The 14,974-nt window shown below is 56.3% G+C and overlaps 3 protein-coding genes across 3 annotated transcripts; 1 reads left to right on the top strand and 2 right to left on the bottom strand.

Moving 5' to 3' along the window:
• Positions 1 to 214: 214 nt before the first annotated feature.
• On the bottom strand, positions 215 to 2,530 carry EX895_003483 (uncharacterized protein; the record flags this gene model as incomplete). The annotated part of the gene is made up of 1 exon (XM_029884081.1): positions 215 to 2,530. The coding sequence occupies one exon, from the start codon at positions 2,528 to 2,530 to the stop codon at positions 215 to 217; it is 2,316 nt and encodes a 771-aa protein (XP_029739454.1).
• Positions 2,531 to 3,738: 1,208 nt separating this feature from the next.
• EX895_003482 (uncharacterized protein) lies at positions 3,739 to 6,972 on the bottom strand (the record flags this gene model as incomplete). The annotated part of the gene is made up of 1 exon (XM_029884080.1): positions 3,739 to 6,972. One exon carries the CDS (start codon positions 6,970 to 6,972, stop codon positions 3,739 to 3,741), a length of 3,234 nt encoding a protein of 1,077 aa, XP_029739453.1.
• Positions 6,973 to 12,526: 5,554 nt separating this feature from the next.
• On the top strand, positions 12,527 to 14,870 carry EX895_003481 (uncharacterized protein; the record flags this gene model as incomplete). The annotated part of the gene is made up of 3 exons (XM_029884079.1): positions 12,527 to 14,635; positions 14,730 to 14,777; positions 14,859 to 14,870. 3 exons carry the CDS (start codon positions 12,527 to 12,529, stop codon positions 14,868 to 14,870), a joined length of 2,169 nt encoding a protein of 722 aa, XP_029739452.1.
• Positions 14,871 to 14,974: the final 104 nt, after the last annotated feature.

Below are 14,974 nucleotides of genomic sequence, written 5' to 3'. Positions count from 1 at the left end.
CTGTGCGTAGTTTATGCTCCTCCTCCCAACTGTGGTCTCTCAGCATCACAAGCACACGCTTACACAATGAGCAACTCGATGCGAGAAAAATCAAGTTAACAAAAAGTCATGTCTGGAACGAGATAAGAGCAACGATGAGAGCCACGCCCGCCCAGAAACGAAGCGAAGCCCACTTTTGAACTGAGAACCACATCTACAGCCCCGGCGGGCCACTTCACCACTCGGTGCCCGCGACCTTGTTGACCAGGCCCTTGGCAGCCCCGACGACGGCCTCGATCTTGCCGCCGGCCTTGTCGTACCCAAACCCGTCGAGCCAGGGCGTGTCCCTGCTTCTCGCGGCCTCAAACTGCGCAATCTTGGCGTCCTTCTGCAGGGTCAGCGCAATATCGTCCAGACCGTTGAGCAGGCAGTGACGCGTGAACTCGGGGGTCTCGAACTTGAACTTCTCCTGGCCGTCGGCAGTAATCACGACGCTGTTCTCGAGGTCCACCGTGATCTCCTTGCCCGCCTTGGCGTCGAGGGTGAGGCGCTCAATCTGCGGCTTGGTGAGCACCACGGGCAGCTGGCCGTTCTTGGTGAGGTTGTTGCGGAAAATGTCGCCGAACGACTCGGCAATAACGGCGCGGATGCCAAAGTCGAGCAGCGACCAGGCGGCGTGCTCTCGCGACGAACCGCAGCCAAAGTTGGGACCCGTGACGACGAGGATCTTGCTCTGGTCGTACGGCGACTGGTTCAGCACGAACTCCGGGTCCGGCTCGCCCGTCTTGGCGTCGTAGCGGATCGGCCAGAAGAGCGCCGACCCCAGACCCGTGCGCTTGATCGTCTTGAGGAACTGCTTGGGGATGATCAGGTCCGTGTCGACGTTGCTACGCTCCAGCGGGGCAGCGATACCCTTGAGTACGGTGAACTTTTCCATCCCCGCCCCGGCAGTCGAGATCTGCGAAGCAGGTACATCGCGGATCGCATCTTCGTCCGTCTGCGCCGGTGCAGCCACATTCGTCGGTGCAGGCGCAGGCGTCGCATCAACAAGATACGACTTGGCGTCCGAAACCTGGATCTCAAACGCAGGCTTTCCCGCCTCGCTGCCCACCTTGGTTGCCGAGTCCCCGACCACCTTGCGCACATCCGTCAGGTAGCCCGTCACAGCACACGCCGCGGCCATCGCCGGCGACATGAGGTGCGTTCGTCCACCCGCGCCCTGACGGCCCTCAAAGTTGCGGTTCGAGGTGGAAGCGCATCGTTCGCCCGGTGCGAGCTGGTCTGGGTTCATACCGAGACACATGGAGCAGCCGGCTTCGCGCCAGTCGAAGCCCGCAGCTTGGAAGATCTTGTCCAGACCCTCGGCTTCGGCTTGCTTCTTGACCAGGCCCGAGCCGGGGACGAGCATGCAGTAGAGACCGTCGGCGACCTTGCGGCCGTGCAGGACACGCGCGGCGGCGCGCAGGTCTTCAATGCGTGCGTTGGTGCAAGATCCAATAAAGACCTTGTCGATCTTGATCTTCTCCATGGGCGTGTTGGCCTCGAGGCCCATGTACTCAAGTGCGCGGGTCCAGGCCTTGGCCTCGGCGTCGTTCTTGGCGTTCTTGGGGTCGGGGACGGTGCCGGTGATGGCGACCACGTCCTGCGGGGAAGTGCCCCAGGTGACGGTAGGCGGGATGTCCTTGGCGGCGATCTTGATGACAGTGTCGTACTCTGCGCCCTCGTCGGATGGGAGAGACTTCCAGTAGTCGACGGCCTGCTCCCACGCTTGGCCCTCCTTTGGTGCGAGAGGGCGACCCTTGATATACTCGTACGTCGTCTCGTCCGGAGCAATAAGACCAGCACGGGCACCGGCTTCGATGGACATGTTGCAGATCGACATGCGCGCCTCCATGGAGAGCGACTGGATGGTGGACCCGGCGAACTCGATGACGTGGCCGGTACCACCCGCAGTGCCGATGAGACCAATGATGTGCAGGATGATGTCTTTGGAGGTGACACCCTCGGACAGCTCACCGTCAACCTGGATTCGCATGTTCTTGGCGCGCTTCTGGAGCAGCGTCTGAGTGGCGAGCACGTGCTCGACCTCCGAAGTACCAATACCAAAGGCAAGCGAGCCAAAGGCACCGTGCGTGGAAGTGTGCGAGTCACCACACACCACAGTCGTGCCTGGCAGAGTAAAGCCCTGCTCGGGCCCGACAATGTGCACGATACCCTGACGGTTGTCCGAAAGACCAAAGAAGGTGAGACCGAACGCCTTGACGTTCTCCTCGAGCGTCAGGCACTGGGTTCGCGAGTCGGCCTGCTCGACAAACGACTTGGTGTCCTTGTAGGATTTGCGCGAGGCAGTGGGGATGTTGTGGTCGACGGTGGCGAGCGTGCAGTCGGTACGGCGCACTTTGCGGTTGGCATTGCGCAGACCCTCGAACGCTTGTGGAGAGGTGACCTCGTGGACGAGGTGGCGGTCGATGTAGATGAGGCAGGTGCCGTCGGCTTCCTCGTGAACGAGGTGCGAGTCGAAGATTTTCTGGTAAAGCGTTTTGGGCGCCATCTTTGCAGAGCGAAGATGAGGAAAGGGGGGAAGTATGATGTTGGAAGGGAGAGAAGGTGGTCTCGAGTCGAACTCTTTTTGAATATCTCGCTCGCTCAACCCACGGTCGGAGTGTCTCTTCGCTCGCCATTGTCACTTGACTCACACTCACCCACACTAGCACACTGACGCTGCGCCTTTCAAACCAGAATGGCATTCCGCAGAGGCATTTCTTCTGGAATTTATTTTAGGACTCAACCGGAAATGCGTACGAAAATACGCAACGCATACTCGTCCTCCTTCAAAGAGCAACAGCTTCACTGGCTCCAGCCCAAACGAACAACACCATCGCGGCCCACTCCACACAGCCACCAATACCCACCAACACCCACCAACACTCTTTGTTCGACGAGACCAAGGCGTCTGTCCCGGAGCCACAGCCACAGTATGAGCCTGTCTGGCGGAACCATCGACTTTCGCAGACGGAACCTTCGGGCCGTGGTCGATCTAACAAGTGCGCTCGAAATGCGGATTTTAGTGTATGTTTCGAGTCACCGAAGGGAAGCAGCAAAATTATATAAATATTTTGAAATGCGCGGAAAAAAAATACACTCCCCCACACTGTCCACACTCGCGGTGGCTGCGAGGGCCAATCAGAAGCGTTTTAGATGTCATCTCGGTGCGATGCGTGGTACAGCTACAATAGCGGGCTGGTGGGCTCGAGTGGACCTGCAAATCGTCATTGTGCACTGCACTCAAACAACATCGGTCCTCTTCGGGCGAAAACAAATTCTCGCTTTTCCCCACTCTCAAGTCCCCTCTTCAGCTTGAACAAGTGCCTGTCGATACCACTGCACGAAATGACCTTGCATCGTACCGCCCACGTCTGAAGTATAGAGACCAGACGATACTGAGCTGCTCGGTGTGCGATGACTCGTGCGGGGGTTGCATTGAAATGACTCCGTATCGCCGAGTGCGTCCGACAAGGACGGGCAAACCACTTGATGTTCAGGCGAAGTTTGTTGATGCTGTCTCTTCAAGGTGAACCCTTTACTATCAAGATTATAGTGTACATTCGGGCGAAGAGCGAGAGTTTTGATTAGGAGCGATCTCGACCTCGCGCGTGGTGCTTCGTAGAAGCTTTTCAATTTCAAGTCATTTCATATGCGAAACCTGTCATGAGTGCCCGCTTGAAGAAGGGTGTTTCCTCGAGCTGGTCAACGACGACCTCACCGACCACCATCACCAACACCATCATAATTCCCGCTATACGGACTCTGTTGGCCGCTCGTCGGGGGATACTGCGGTGAGGGCGGCTGACTCGACCGATATTGTTGCTGTTGCAGCATCGGCGCTGATCCGGCCGCCTGCAAGCCGTGCGATGTTGGTAAGCCTCCGCGAGTAGACGGGTACACTATCGAGGGCGCCTGCAGAGACTGCGAATGGTACAGCCCCGTCCCTTGCTCCATTCGCGCCGTTGGCACTCCCTGCATCATGGACGGCACGTAGCCCCCCGCTGGGGTGTAGTGTGTCGACATGCGTAGTTGCGCATTCTCTCCAGGGGGCAGTGGCTGTCCTGGTGACGTGCCGCTCATCTGTGTCTGAGCGTGTCTGTCGTATTGATGCGGCCCATCTCCTGCGGCGTACGAAGCAGTGTAGCTGTAGCTGCTGGTGCTCGGGGATAGCACGCTCGGAGGGAGCACGACGGAACCAGACGCTGAGGCGCGATACATCCCCGACGAAGGCATGCGTGTGGCGTATGCTGTACTCGCTTGCTCGGCCGGGTTGTATGCAGTCGATCCCGACATAGCCAGAGGAGTACCTGCTTCGCTGCCGTCCGAGTAGCGTCCCTGGTATCGCCTTCTTTCCTGGGTGAAATAATCGCCGCTCTCGTCGGCACCGGCAGGACGCGTTACTCCAGAGGGCGACACCGCCGAGCTATAGTCCGACAGTCCGGGAGACATCACAACCGGCGTTGTGTGCATGAACGCTGTCTGACTATGGCCACTTTGTCCCTGGAATGGCTGCAGTGTCGTTGCCCGCGCTCTGCCGGCCACAGCAGTCGCCATGAAGGAGCTCGCTCCACTGCTCCCGGCACTTCCTCGCGGCGTATGGCTATGAGGATCGTAAACCATCGATGTCGTTTCTGCCGCGGATACTGCTAGCGTCCCTTTCCTGTCTTCCATCTGAATTCGGTCTAGCAATGCTTTGATGCCCTTGTCCGAATCTGGTCCATCGCCAGGTACTGCTTCTCCTTCTGCTCCCCGGAGCATCCTTCCTTCGTCCACCGTAGGCCAGAGCTTTGCAACTTCACTTGCCAGTCTCTGTTCCGCGGAGATGAGCGCAACCCAATTTGGGCGATGTCGCAAGAAAACACGCAGGATAGCGTGCGTGGTGTTCATATCGGAATCCGACACTTGATGTCCTTGCAGCTGTTGCCACGCCGTCGCCGAGTTTCCCTGATCACCGCCCGTCGATCTGGATGAACGCGAGAGCGTGCCTGACGCAAAGCTGGCGTACTGCTCCAGTTCACGTACCTGATCGATCTCGCGTTTTCGAAGCCTCGCTTTCGACTCTTGCTTCTGCTTGTTGCGCAGAGAGACTGACCAGTTAGGCTCTTGCGTGCCGCGGCTTGTCGAACCTGATGCCGAGGCTTCACTGGAACCTTCGATCCTACCCGCAGACGCTTGAGTGTCGTTTCCATCCAATTGCAACACAGTCATCTGTACAGAGCCAACGTGCACTGCCATATCCGCCAGCACGCCGGTGAGAGCCTCGCGCTGTTGCATCACTCTCCGGTGGTACGCCTTCATCTTGTCGCGGTTCTGCTCGGCACGCGTACGCTTGCGCGAATCCGCGTCCAACGTCGACGTCATTGGTAGTACACCGGCCCGCGACCCATACATGCCCTGATCCAGATACGTATGAGTGCCGTCTTGAGGCGACATGAGCGAGCCAGGAGGAAAGACTGCAGTGGGCGTGGAAGGGAGTGAGCTGAAATACGACACTGCCGAATTGCTGTGAGCCCGTCCTGGGTGTGTGGGTAGTGCTTCATTGGGCGTCATCATGGTGCCCTCCTCGGACGCGGAGCGACCAGGAACACCTCTCGACCACCAGGTATTCGACTGTACCGGTGGGGCTAGGGTCAAGCTCGCCGAGTCAATGTCTGTATCACCACTTTCTTTGGGTATTTCGCTGGATTGCGTGCCCCTCCGTGTTTGCCACCCTGATTCCGAAGACGGCACCGATGCGCCTGACGAGAGGCCAGTGCTCATCGGAGCAGAACAACCTGGCGTAGCGGTCGCGATCGAGGCGGGTGTGGACGCTGAAGAGGCCGATGTCGACGCCGAGATCTGAAGGTGCGTGTCGATAAGGTTTATTACCCTCTCAAGAGGCACATCGCACCGAATTGCAGGATCGATGCTAGCGACAAAGAGATCGTTGCGCCGTTCGAGCTCTGTGGGGACAACAGCTACCATGAGGGGCCTGCTCCGTCCCGGCTCTTGCTGCTGCGTAGTATCAGTATCTATTGTTCCATCGATCAGAGTCGTGCGTGTTGGTGTGGACGAATTTGGCTCGTTGCTTGAGGAGTGCGATGAGTGCTCCCTCGCTTTATCGTGTTGGCGTGAAGTTTGACTCGATGCGGCTTCCATGCTTCCTGTCTGCAAATCCGTGACGACGATAGAAGGTGGCCACGGTTGTTGTGGTCGAGCAGCAGCGCAGCGATTAATGTGGTCACCAAAGTTGGGGAAGAGGTTTTTGAAGATCTGCACCTGGTAATCAAGGCTTTCGAACAGTTGCGGCATTGACATGGAATGCGCCTGTCCAAGGACAAGTGGAAAGACGCAGTTGTGCGCTCCGAGACGATCGCAGACCCTCCTCTCGTTGACATAGAAGAGGGTCGAGTCTCGCAGGAATGCAGTGAAGCTCTGGTACCACATGTGCTGGACTGCCGATTCCTCCACGGACGGCTGGTCTCGAACAAGGCGGTGGATGACAAAGTCGGCGGTGGCGACGGCGGCAGTGGCGACCATCGAGACGAGAAACTCGTCCAGCGGTCGATTGCGGTTGGCTGACTTACCCTGCGCTTCGAGCAGCACCTGTTCGAGCAGCTTCCGTTCGTAGTACTCGGCCACATTGACAAAGTCTTCCGGAGAAGTCGGAAGGCCACGATGCCCGACCATCTGTGGCCAATGGCTCGTGTGGATGCGAGGCATCCCCAATACCACCCATTCATCGTGCAGACGTCGAAAGCTGACTCCATACGTTCGCGCGTCAATGTATGACTTGACATCGACGTTACCGAAGCAAGCATAGTGGATCTGATGGGCCATCGAGATATCGAATGCGCTCCCATCTGGCGGTTTGGACAAGCTTTTCGCTAATTTTGAATCTTCCTTGGCGGCATTGTTCCGCTGGGAGGAGGACGAAGATACCAGCTGGTTATTACCTTGCCCACACATGATGTCACGGAGTACCAGCTTCAGCGGAACAAAGAAGGATTGGCGATGCCAAGGAGGGAAGCCAGTATACAATACTCCCGCCCCTTGGACTTGAGAAGAAGACGTCTTTGGTGTCAAGAGAGAGGTCAAGAACCGCTTTTTGAAGAAGAAGAAGACAAAGAAGAGGTGGATGGGTGAAGAGCGACGAGGTAGGGTTGGGACCGATCGTTAGGAATGAGCAGCATTTGTTTGTGTTGCATCTGAGTTTCAGGCCGACGAGACTTGACCGGGTGCTTCTCTGATGCAGATGCGTTCGTGGCTATAGTTGTCGATCCTTTCTGAGAGCTGCGCACAAGTCAAACACTTTTCGGTTACACTTTAGCCAACGTCAACGGAGCCGTCTATGATCGAAAGATCGTTCCCTCGATGATAGGCCGAGCGCAGTGTGCGGTAAGTCGGCTTTCTACACCGCAGGAGTGTCGCGATGTGATCGGGTTGTCGTCACAGGCGCAGCCACGTCGTCAAGGAGTCACTTTGGCGGTATGTCGGATTAGGTGAGACAGTGGTAGGGAAGCCAAGCCTCACGGCGGACACCGTCTGCTTGAAATGTGGACGAAGGCTGGACGAAGGATGCTCTGATGGACCTTCGTTTGGTACCGAGCAGGTATATAACGGACTGATGAGGTGGGTGAAAGGATGGAAGAGGAAGCTATGCCCACCAGTGAATATGACTGCGAGGATGCAACCAATTGCCTGCAGGAGCACGAAAGGATAAAAGTCAAGGTAATCGGAACAAGGCTAGACCAACCATGTCCAAAGGAGATGACGAGCGGAAGAAGCGTTGACAGAACAAGACTGGATGGTACAACAAGTCAAGGAATGGAGTCGAAGCGGGAAGAAAGGGAGGGCGGTTGGCCGGAGTGGGGATTGGGGGTTGAAAAGGAGTTGTCTATGTATGATTTGGTCGAGGTCGTTCCATGGTAAGGAGATTATCATGCATGATTTTCCTATGCGAGTCAAGGGGACTGCAGCAGCGGAAGGAACGGCAAATGACCGACTGCGGGAACAGATGAAAGCTGGAAGCAACGACGGAAAAAGGCAATCCCAAGATGTTCTGTGTGACAATGCATGGCAGGGTGTCAGAAGAGAATGGGGACGAGGTCGATGGCAAAGGTCGGAAGGAGTTGCAAGAGGTTGAAAAGTGGAATAATGATGGGCTCAGGTACACGGGCAACTTGTTACCAAGGGTCAACGGCGCCTGGTCTGCAGAAGCGGCCAAGCATCAAAGACGGCAATGTCGCAGAAGGAAAGGGGACGAGTAAGAGCAGAGAGCTATGTGGTTCCAGGATAAAGGTGCAAGGTGAGCTTCGACGGGAGCGGATGTTAAAATCACAACAACACATCGGGATGGTCGTCAGTGGAGACAAAGGAAATTCGGAAGCTTGACTGACGACCAGCAAAGAGTGCGACGCATTTGAGCGGTTTTTTTGGCTCCGGACTGTCGGACCTCAATCAACAGGAGGCTCTGGTCAGAGCAGATCGCCACGTGAGGAAGTCGCTGCGGTCCTGCATGGTGTACATGCACGTAAAGCTGCCAACACAGCGAGTGCGCGAGGCATGTTCACACAAGTTGGCAGCAGCGGTCGAGCAGCTGCTATTTTCGGACGTGAACGCTCCCAACAACAGGAAGAGTGGCTGAGCCTGTGTAGCTTTGCCCAGCGGAAAGTAGAACACAGAGGTCGGCGACGAGCGCGCCTAGATGGCCGATGCACGAGCACAATCTGTCGTACTGCAGAGCCTGTTGGCAATGCGTATCAACTAGGATAAAGTCGGTTGAGGGTGGGCAGCATCAGTCGAGATTTTCCGCTGGAAGAACGCGATGACTTGAAAGTCGGAGAGAGGGTACGCTCTAGCGGGGTTGGGTCAAGATGGAGTGCCCTTGGCTGGAAGGCGGGGAGGTAACGGGTGTGGTGCCTTTGCGAGCAAGGCTGGATGAGGCCCTGATCATCAGGGATGAAGAGCTTGTTCTGCGCAAGCATATGGACCATGCGACAATCCGCGGAGAAGCGAGGGGCCCAGTGCAGGGCTGACAGTGGACAAAGGCTCATCGGAAAAAGTGTGAGGGCTGCAACTCAAAGCAGCGGTCCAGCAGCTGCCCCAACGAGCGGGTTTCTCGTGCATTCGATCTGAGCGTGGCTTTTGAAGACATGGCGGCGGAGCCCCAATCCTGCCGGCTTCGGAGCGACGCGCTTGTACAGTACTGTACAGTACCTACTGGCCGGCTTCTTTACAGCCTGCTCTAGCTTTCAGGAAAAAAATCCGGGCGGAATCCGAAATGTCTCGAGTCGACATCCGAATCGCGTTGCTCCCGACGACCCATCAGCCTTTCGACGGCCAGGCAAAGCTGTCAATCGCTTCCGATTCGCTCCCCCTACTCCAAACATGCAAGGACGATTTGATTCGGTCTTTGAATCCTTTGCAAGATTGCGTCTTGGCAGAGATTTGTGTGCGAACATCGCTCGTGATCTTCATCCTTGCCAGAGTCACTCATGGTTACGTCGCGTCTGAGATGCGGTTTGTGATTGTGGAGGCAAAAGCGCCCCAAACGGCGCTCGAGCAGCTTTCTCATGCAAACAGGCGATGGGCGTCTGGGATCGCATGAAACTGGGTCTCTCTCCCTCTCCTCCTTCTTTTCAAGAACGAGCCTCGATGCTGTAGAGCCACCCTTAGCGCCAGCAACTAGAACATCACGTCACTTTGTGCAGTCTTGGCCATGAACAGGCCTCTCGGATAAAATCCCCTCTCGCGTCGTTTACTTTTTCTTTTGCTCTTGTTTCTCTTTCCAATTTGCGGCGCATGCCTTTCACTTTCACGGCGTCCATCACCTGTTGGTTGACAAACCACGCTCACAATGTGATAAGAATGCCCTCAACGACATTTTAGCGTGCCTCGGCAGGAAGGTGAATTCGATGTAACGCGCTTTCAGCTGCTGAATCGCAGTCGCTCTGTTTTGTCCATGCCCACACTTGCCGAACCACACCGACGACCTTTTCACAATTCCGAAGGAAAATTTAAGCCAAGATGAGCTGGGATTGAACGCTGCATCTGCTCATGACTGGGTCTTGGCAGCGTGAAGTGTGCCGCGTGCAACGTGCAAGGGTGCGTGAACGGGCCCCCCTTGAACAAGACCCGCAGCTCTAAATGGAAATTGTCACCAGGAACCAGACAAGCGGCTAGAGCATCGTGCCGGCTTGAGCGCCTCGCCGTGGTTGCTTGATCGTATGGCTCAGTTCGAGCTCCGCGCGCTGTCGAAGTCCGAACACGAAGGGGGAAGTGCTGCAGTCGCAACGAGACGTGACACGATTGTTTCACGCACAGCAAGCCAGCGATGCTGCTTAGGCACCTCGTTGTACGCTAATTGACGGTGAAGCCTGTTTGAAGGGAACAGAAGTGTTCGATGCATTTGGATATCTCGGCTATTTGCCACGCTGTTCGGCGAGACACGCTAGAGATCCTCTTGCAGAATCTTGCGTCTGGTCAAGTACGAAAGAGACTGAAGAACAGGTCTTGAATCAAAAGGCATGCTTCTAGATCGATATCAGGACCACGTCTCGCCAAAAGCCGCTGTCTCAATCGGTAATTACCGCTGCTCGGCTAGACGCACATGGCTCACTCGTCTCCTCGCTTCGGTATTGATAGCAATCCCAAGCGCTGCCGTGCGATTTCGCCTCGAGTTGAAAATACTGTAGCTAGCTGTTCAACGACCCCAATTTTAGCAGTTACTGTATTTTTGCTTGCCATTTTGTTTGGCAGCTTTGTTCTTCCATCTCGGATCCGGACCATCGACACAGATGCACCGCTTCCGATGGAATCAAGATGGTGCTTCGACGCCACATGTCGTAAGCCGCTGCAAGACAAGCCACCATGAGGTAATACTGCTGTTTTCGTCCGATCGTTCGTGTTTGCCCGCTACCCGCTACCCGCGACTTGGACGTACCTGCGTTCGAGCGAGCAGTCGTTTGCTCGTTTTCTGCGTTATTCGATCACCGGAACATCTGCGAATCGAATCGATGAGGAGCGCAATTAGAACCCTGAAATGCAGATTGGCGTGGACCGCAAACAAACGAGATCTGAAGAGGAAGTCGACTATGCTACAAGGTACGCCTCTTGTGTTTATCCCAGCCTCTTGTGTTTATCCCAATTCGCAACTCCGCCATGTTTGGACTGGCGGGAATCGGAGTTGCCCTTGCGCAAAGGGCTAAGTTGTTGGCCGATTGCTGATCCTGGAATTGCAACTCAGCCTGGCCACCGCGGGGCCAGTAGCAGTCTGGTGGCATTGGAGAGGAAGTAAGCTCTTTCATGCGCACATAGAGATGGCGTGCATACACCTCTCAGGAACCAAACGGAAACCCCCCTTTTCATGCCACCGTATTTGACAGCACCGCGCCTTGAGGATTCGGAACGGCGCTCAAACCGTGAAAGTCTGAATGTCATCGAGAAGAGACGCGAGGCCGTCCGTGCTAAGACAGGCCTTGGCGTATCTGCGTAGATGTGCAGACGGGTCTTGGGCTGTCAGGTAGTTTCTGCCACGAAAAGGACACGGACGAGATCGAAACATGTCGATTCTTTACGGACTGCCTGGAAGCAAAACTGCGTATGACCAGTCGCAGCTGACATCTGGTCAGCTGCAAATAGGCCGACAGCATCCAAAAGCAGCAGCATCGAGAAGCAGTATCGTCACATGCACACTGCACGACCGACCCTCCAGCGATGACGCTTTGAGCCACGCGGATATTTTCTACCCGACAGGCATCACCAAACGCATTGTGCAAGAGGCTTTGAATTTATCCGCCGACGAAAAACAAAGATTGTCGAATCGCAACCTACTCACACATGCGGCTTTTATGAGTGCTTGTGTAGAAGCGAAGACCTAGCACAGCTGAACTCATTAATTCATTTCGCACGAGCAAGACTTGCGCGGCGTGCGCGCGTCGTACGTTGCAACTTTGGTTCAATTCGATATGGCCCAATGCTAGACCTCGGCTTGCCCGGGACAGGCGCTTAAAAGTGTAGGCAGCAGCTGCAGGCAGTCATGGTTCTGCCGATGCTGACGAGCCTATAGCGCTGAAGCCGTGCAATTGTTCAAGGTGCTCTAACGTCTGGGAAGGATGGTAGGCATGAAGGGAGAGGCATCAGTCGGCAAAGTAACACACCGAGAAAATGCACGTGCCGCTCTCGCTCTCGGCCAGCAAAGCGCGCTCAGAGGCACAAATGCGCTCTCTTTCTTGGGATTTTGGACTGCACTACCAACACGCTGTCCATCTGCAGTTGGCAACTCTACTTTATCACAACCAACCCACACACTTCCACCACCGTTCCCACCATCATCAGCCCTTCATCAAATCACATTTGACCAGATCGGCAGGTTCGACAATACCACACTCTCTCGCACGCGCACGCACACACCACTCGTCTCAACTCGAAGCGGTACAAGCTGGACTTGTTGCTCCTTCTGCCTTCCTTCCTGCTTTGCGCACTCTCATTTGCATTTATCATCATCATCATCTTGCCCGCCATGGCATCGCAGGCGCCAGCTTCGGCTGTCTTTGTATCTGGCCTCAACAAGTCCACGGCCAAGAAGCAGATCGACGACTTTTTCAGCTTCTGTGGCTCCATCACAAAGCTCGATCTCTCCGACGATGGGGACACTCACCAAAAGGCTCTCATCCACTTTGCCAAGCCTAGTGCTGCCAGTACTGCTGTAATGCTACACGGCAGCTCGCTAGATGGCGCCAATCTCTCGGTTACGCTTGCCGGTGACACTTCTGCCGCCGCCGCCGCCGCTGCTGCTGCCACGACGGCCACCGCTACCGCTGCTCACGACGATGCACAGCCCGTTGGACAAGAGGACAAGCCAAAGACAGCTATCATCGCCGAGTACCTCGCGCACGGCTACACAATCTCGGACGAGATTACAAAGCGGGCCATTGATCTCGACAGCAAGCACGGCCTCTCCACCAAGTTCAAGGGCTACCTCTCTCAGCTCGACCGATCGCTGGGTAAGCAGCTCGAAAAGGCTGCCCCTTCAACTTCAGCAGCGACTACTCAAAGCACCGAGCACACCCCCAGCGGTCCTGCTGCTCTTTCTTCTGCCACCGAAAAGGAAGCAGCTGCTATGCCTGTTCCCGGCGACGATGCGTCTGTTCAGGGACCCAAAACCACCACCACCGTCCCGGGCACCGCTGCGGACCCTTCCTTTGCGCGCAACCTCCAGCAACGCGCCCAGGCCGTGCTCGACAAGCCAGAGGTCAAGGCCAAGACTGATTTCGTCTGGACCAAGCTGAGCGACTACTACAATGCCTTTGCCAACCATCCCAAGATCCACGACTTCTACAGCAAGACCTCCAAGACCGTCACCGACGTGCACGAGGAGGCCAAGCGCATCTCAGAGAAAAAGAAGCAGGGCGGTGCTACGGGCGCTGCGGGCACTTCGGCGCCTGTCCCATCCTCCGCTCCTACCACAGGTGCCAAGCAGATGAGCGTCTCCTGGCTCGTTCTCGGGCTTGTACTCTTTTCATCTCTGTCGCTCAACGGCGTCGCTGCGCACGACCACGATGCCATCTCCAACGAGCCTGCAGAGGTGGCCGGCTTCAAGCCGACCGACTTGGAGCACGAGAGCTACATTCAGAGGCACATGCGCACCGAGCACCACATCAACGCCTTTAACCTTGGCAGCGCCTTTGCGCTTCACGACCTCGACCGCAACGGCGTGCTCGACCGTTCCGAGATCGAAGCAATCTACGGCGTGCACCATTCCGAGTCGAAGAAGCACTCTGCTACGCACGAGGTGCACGACGAGAAGGCGGACAAGATCGTCGGCGCCGTGCTTCGCGCCATGGACACCAATGGTGATGAGCTCATCACTAAGGAGGAGTTTATCAACGCGGGTCCCAATGGCTTGCCCATCTTCCCAGAGTACAACATCGGCAGTCTGGGACACCACTACGACGAGGAGTCCGAGTTTTTCGTTCATCACGAGGAGCTGTACCACAACACGCCCGAGACGCAGACCGACGAGGCATACAACCACAAGGAGGACATCGAGCACTTTGCGCACCATGAGCAGATCGAGAAGGAGGAGGAGCAGCGCGAGCGCAAGGCCGAGGGTCTGCCGTCGATTGAAGAGGAGGAGAAGTTGAAGAAGGAGGCTGCTGCGAGAGGTGAGAAGTACGTGTCGGCGTACAGTCAGCAGCTGACGCCGGAGGAACAGAAGAAGGCGCAGAAGGAGCACGACGAGGCACAGGTGGGCAACGCTGTGCACGAAGCTGAGGCGTCGCAGCATGTCTTCCGAACGCCGTCGGGTAAGCATGTGGTCAAGGAGGAGCAGATGGTCTTCCAGGATCTGGAGGTCGACAACGCCGGTCGTCCCGCTCATCCTCCCACTTCTCCCGCCGCCAACTCGAAGGATACCAAGGATGCCGCCGCCGCTGCTGCTCAGACCCAGGAGCGTCTGCCTCATGGCGTGGCTGATCGCGTGCCCGGCGAGACCGAGGAGGGACGACGACAGCGCCTCGCCGCCGCCAAGCTCGAAGCTTCGCGAAGACCCTCCTACGGTCAAGGTCCCAAGGGTTTCGCACAACCCAAGGACGACAGCGACCGCATGCGCAAGGGTGCGCCTTACAAGGTGAGTAGCATGTCCTCCATATCGTACTTTCTCTCGCAGAATCCCCGGACTAGCCATTCCAATGACGAACCAATCTGTTCTGACCACGGAACAGTATCCTCCTTTGCAAAAACAGTACCGCCTCAAGAAGCAGTCGTACTTCGTAAGTGTTTCAACGATTTATGCCGTAATGCCGTCACCAAATGCTGATCATCTTTTCACCCCTACTTTATCACTTTCACAGGGCGAGTTCTAAGTTGCTCTGATCTGATCGGCATGTCCTCTGTTGTTGTCCCGCCTGGGCGCTGGGAATTGTTCGCAATGCATGCTTCTGTTGCTTCGTTCAAGTCTCTTGTCTGT

Source organism: Sporisorium graminicola, chromosome SGRAM_21 (genome assembly GCF_005498985.1).
Source record: "Sporisorium graminicola strain CBS 10092 chromosome SGRAM_21, whole genome shotgun sequence".
In the NCBI taxonomy this organism is placed as follows: domain Eukaryota; kingdom Fungi; phylum Basidiomycota; class Ustilaginomycetes; order Ustilaginales; family Ustilaginaceae; genus Sporisorium; species Sporisorium graminicola.
Note: the sequence above shows the minus strand (reverse complement) of the source record. Positions and strands in the feature narration are given on the sequence as shown.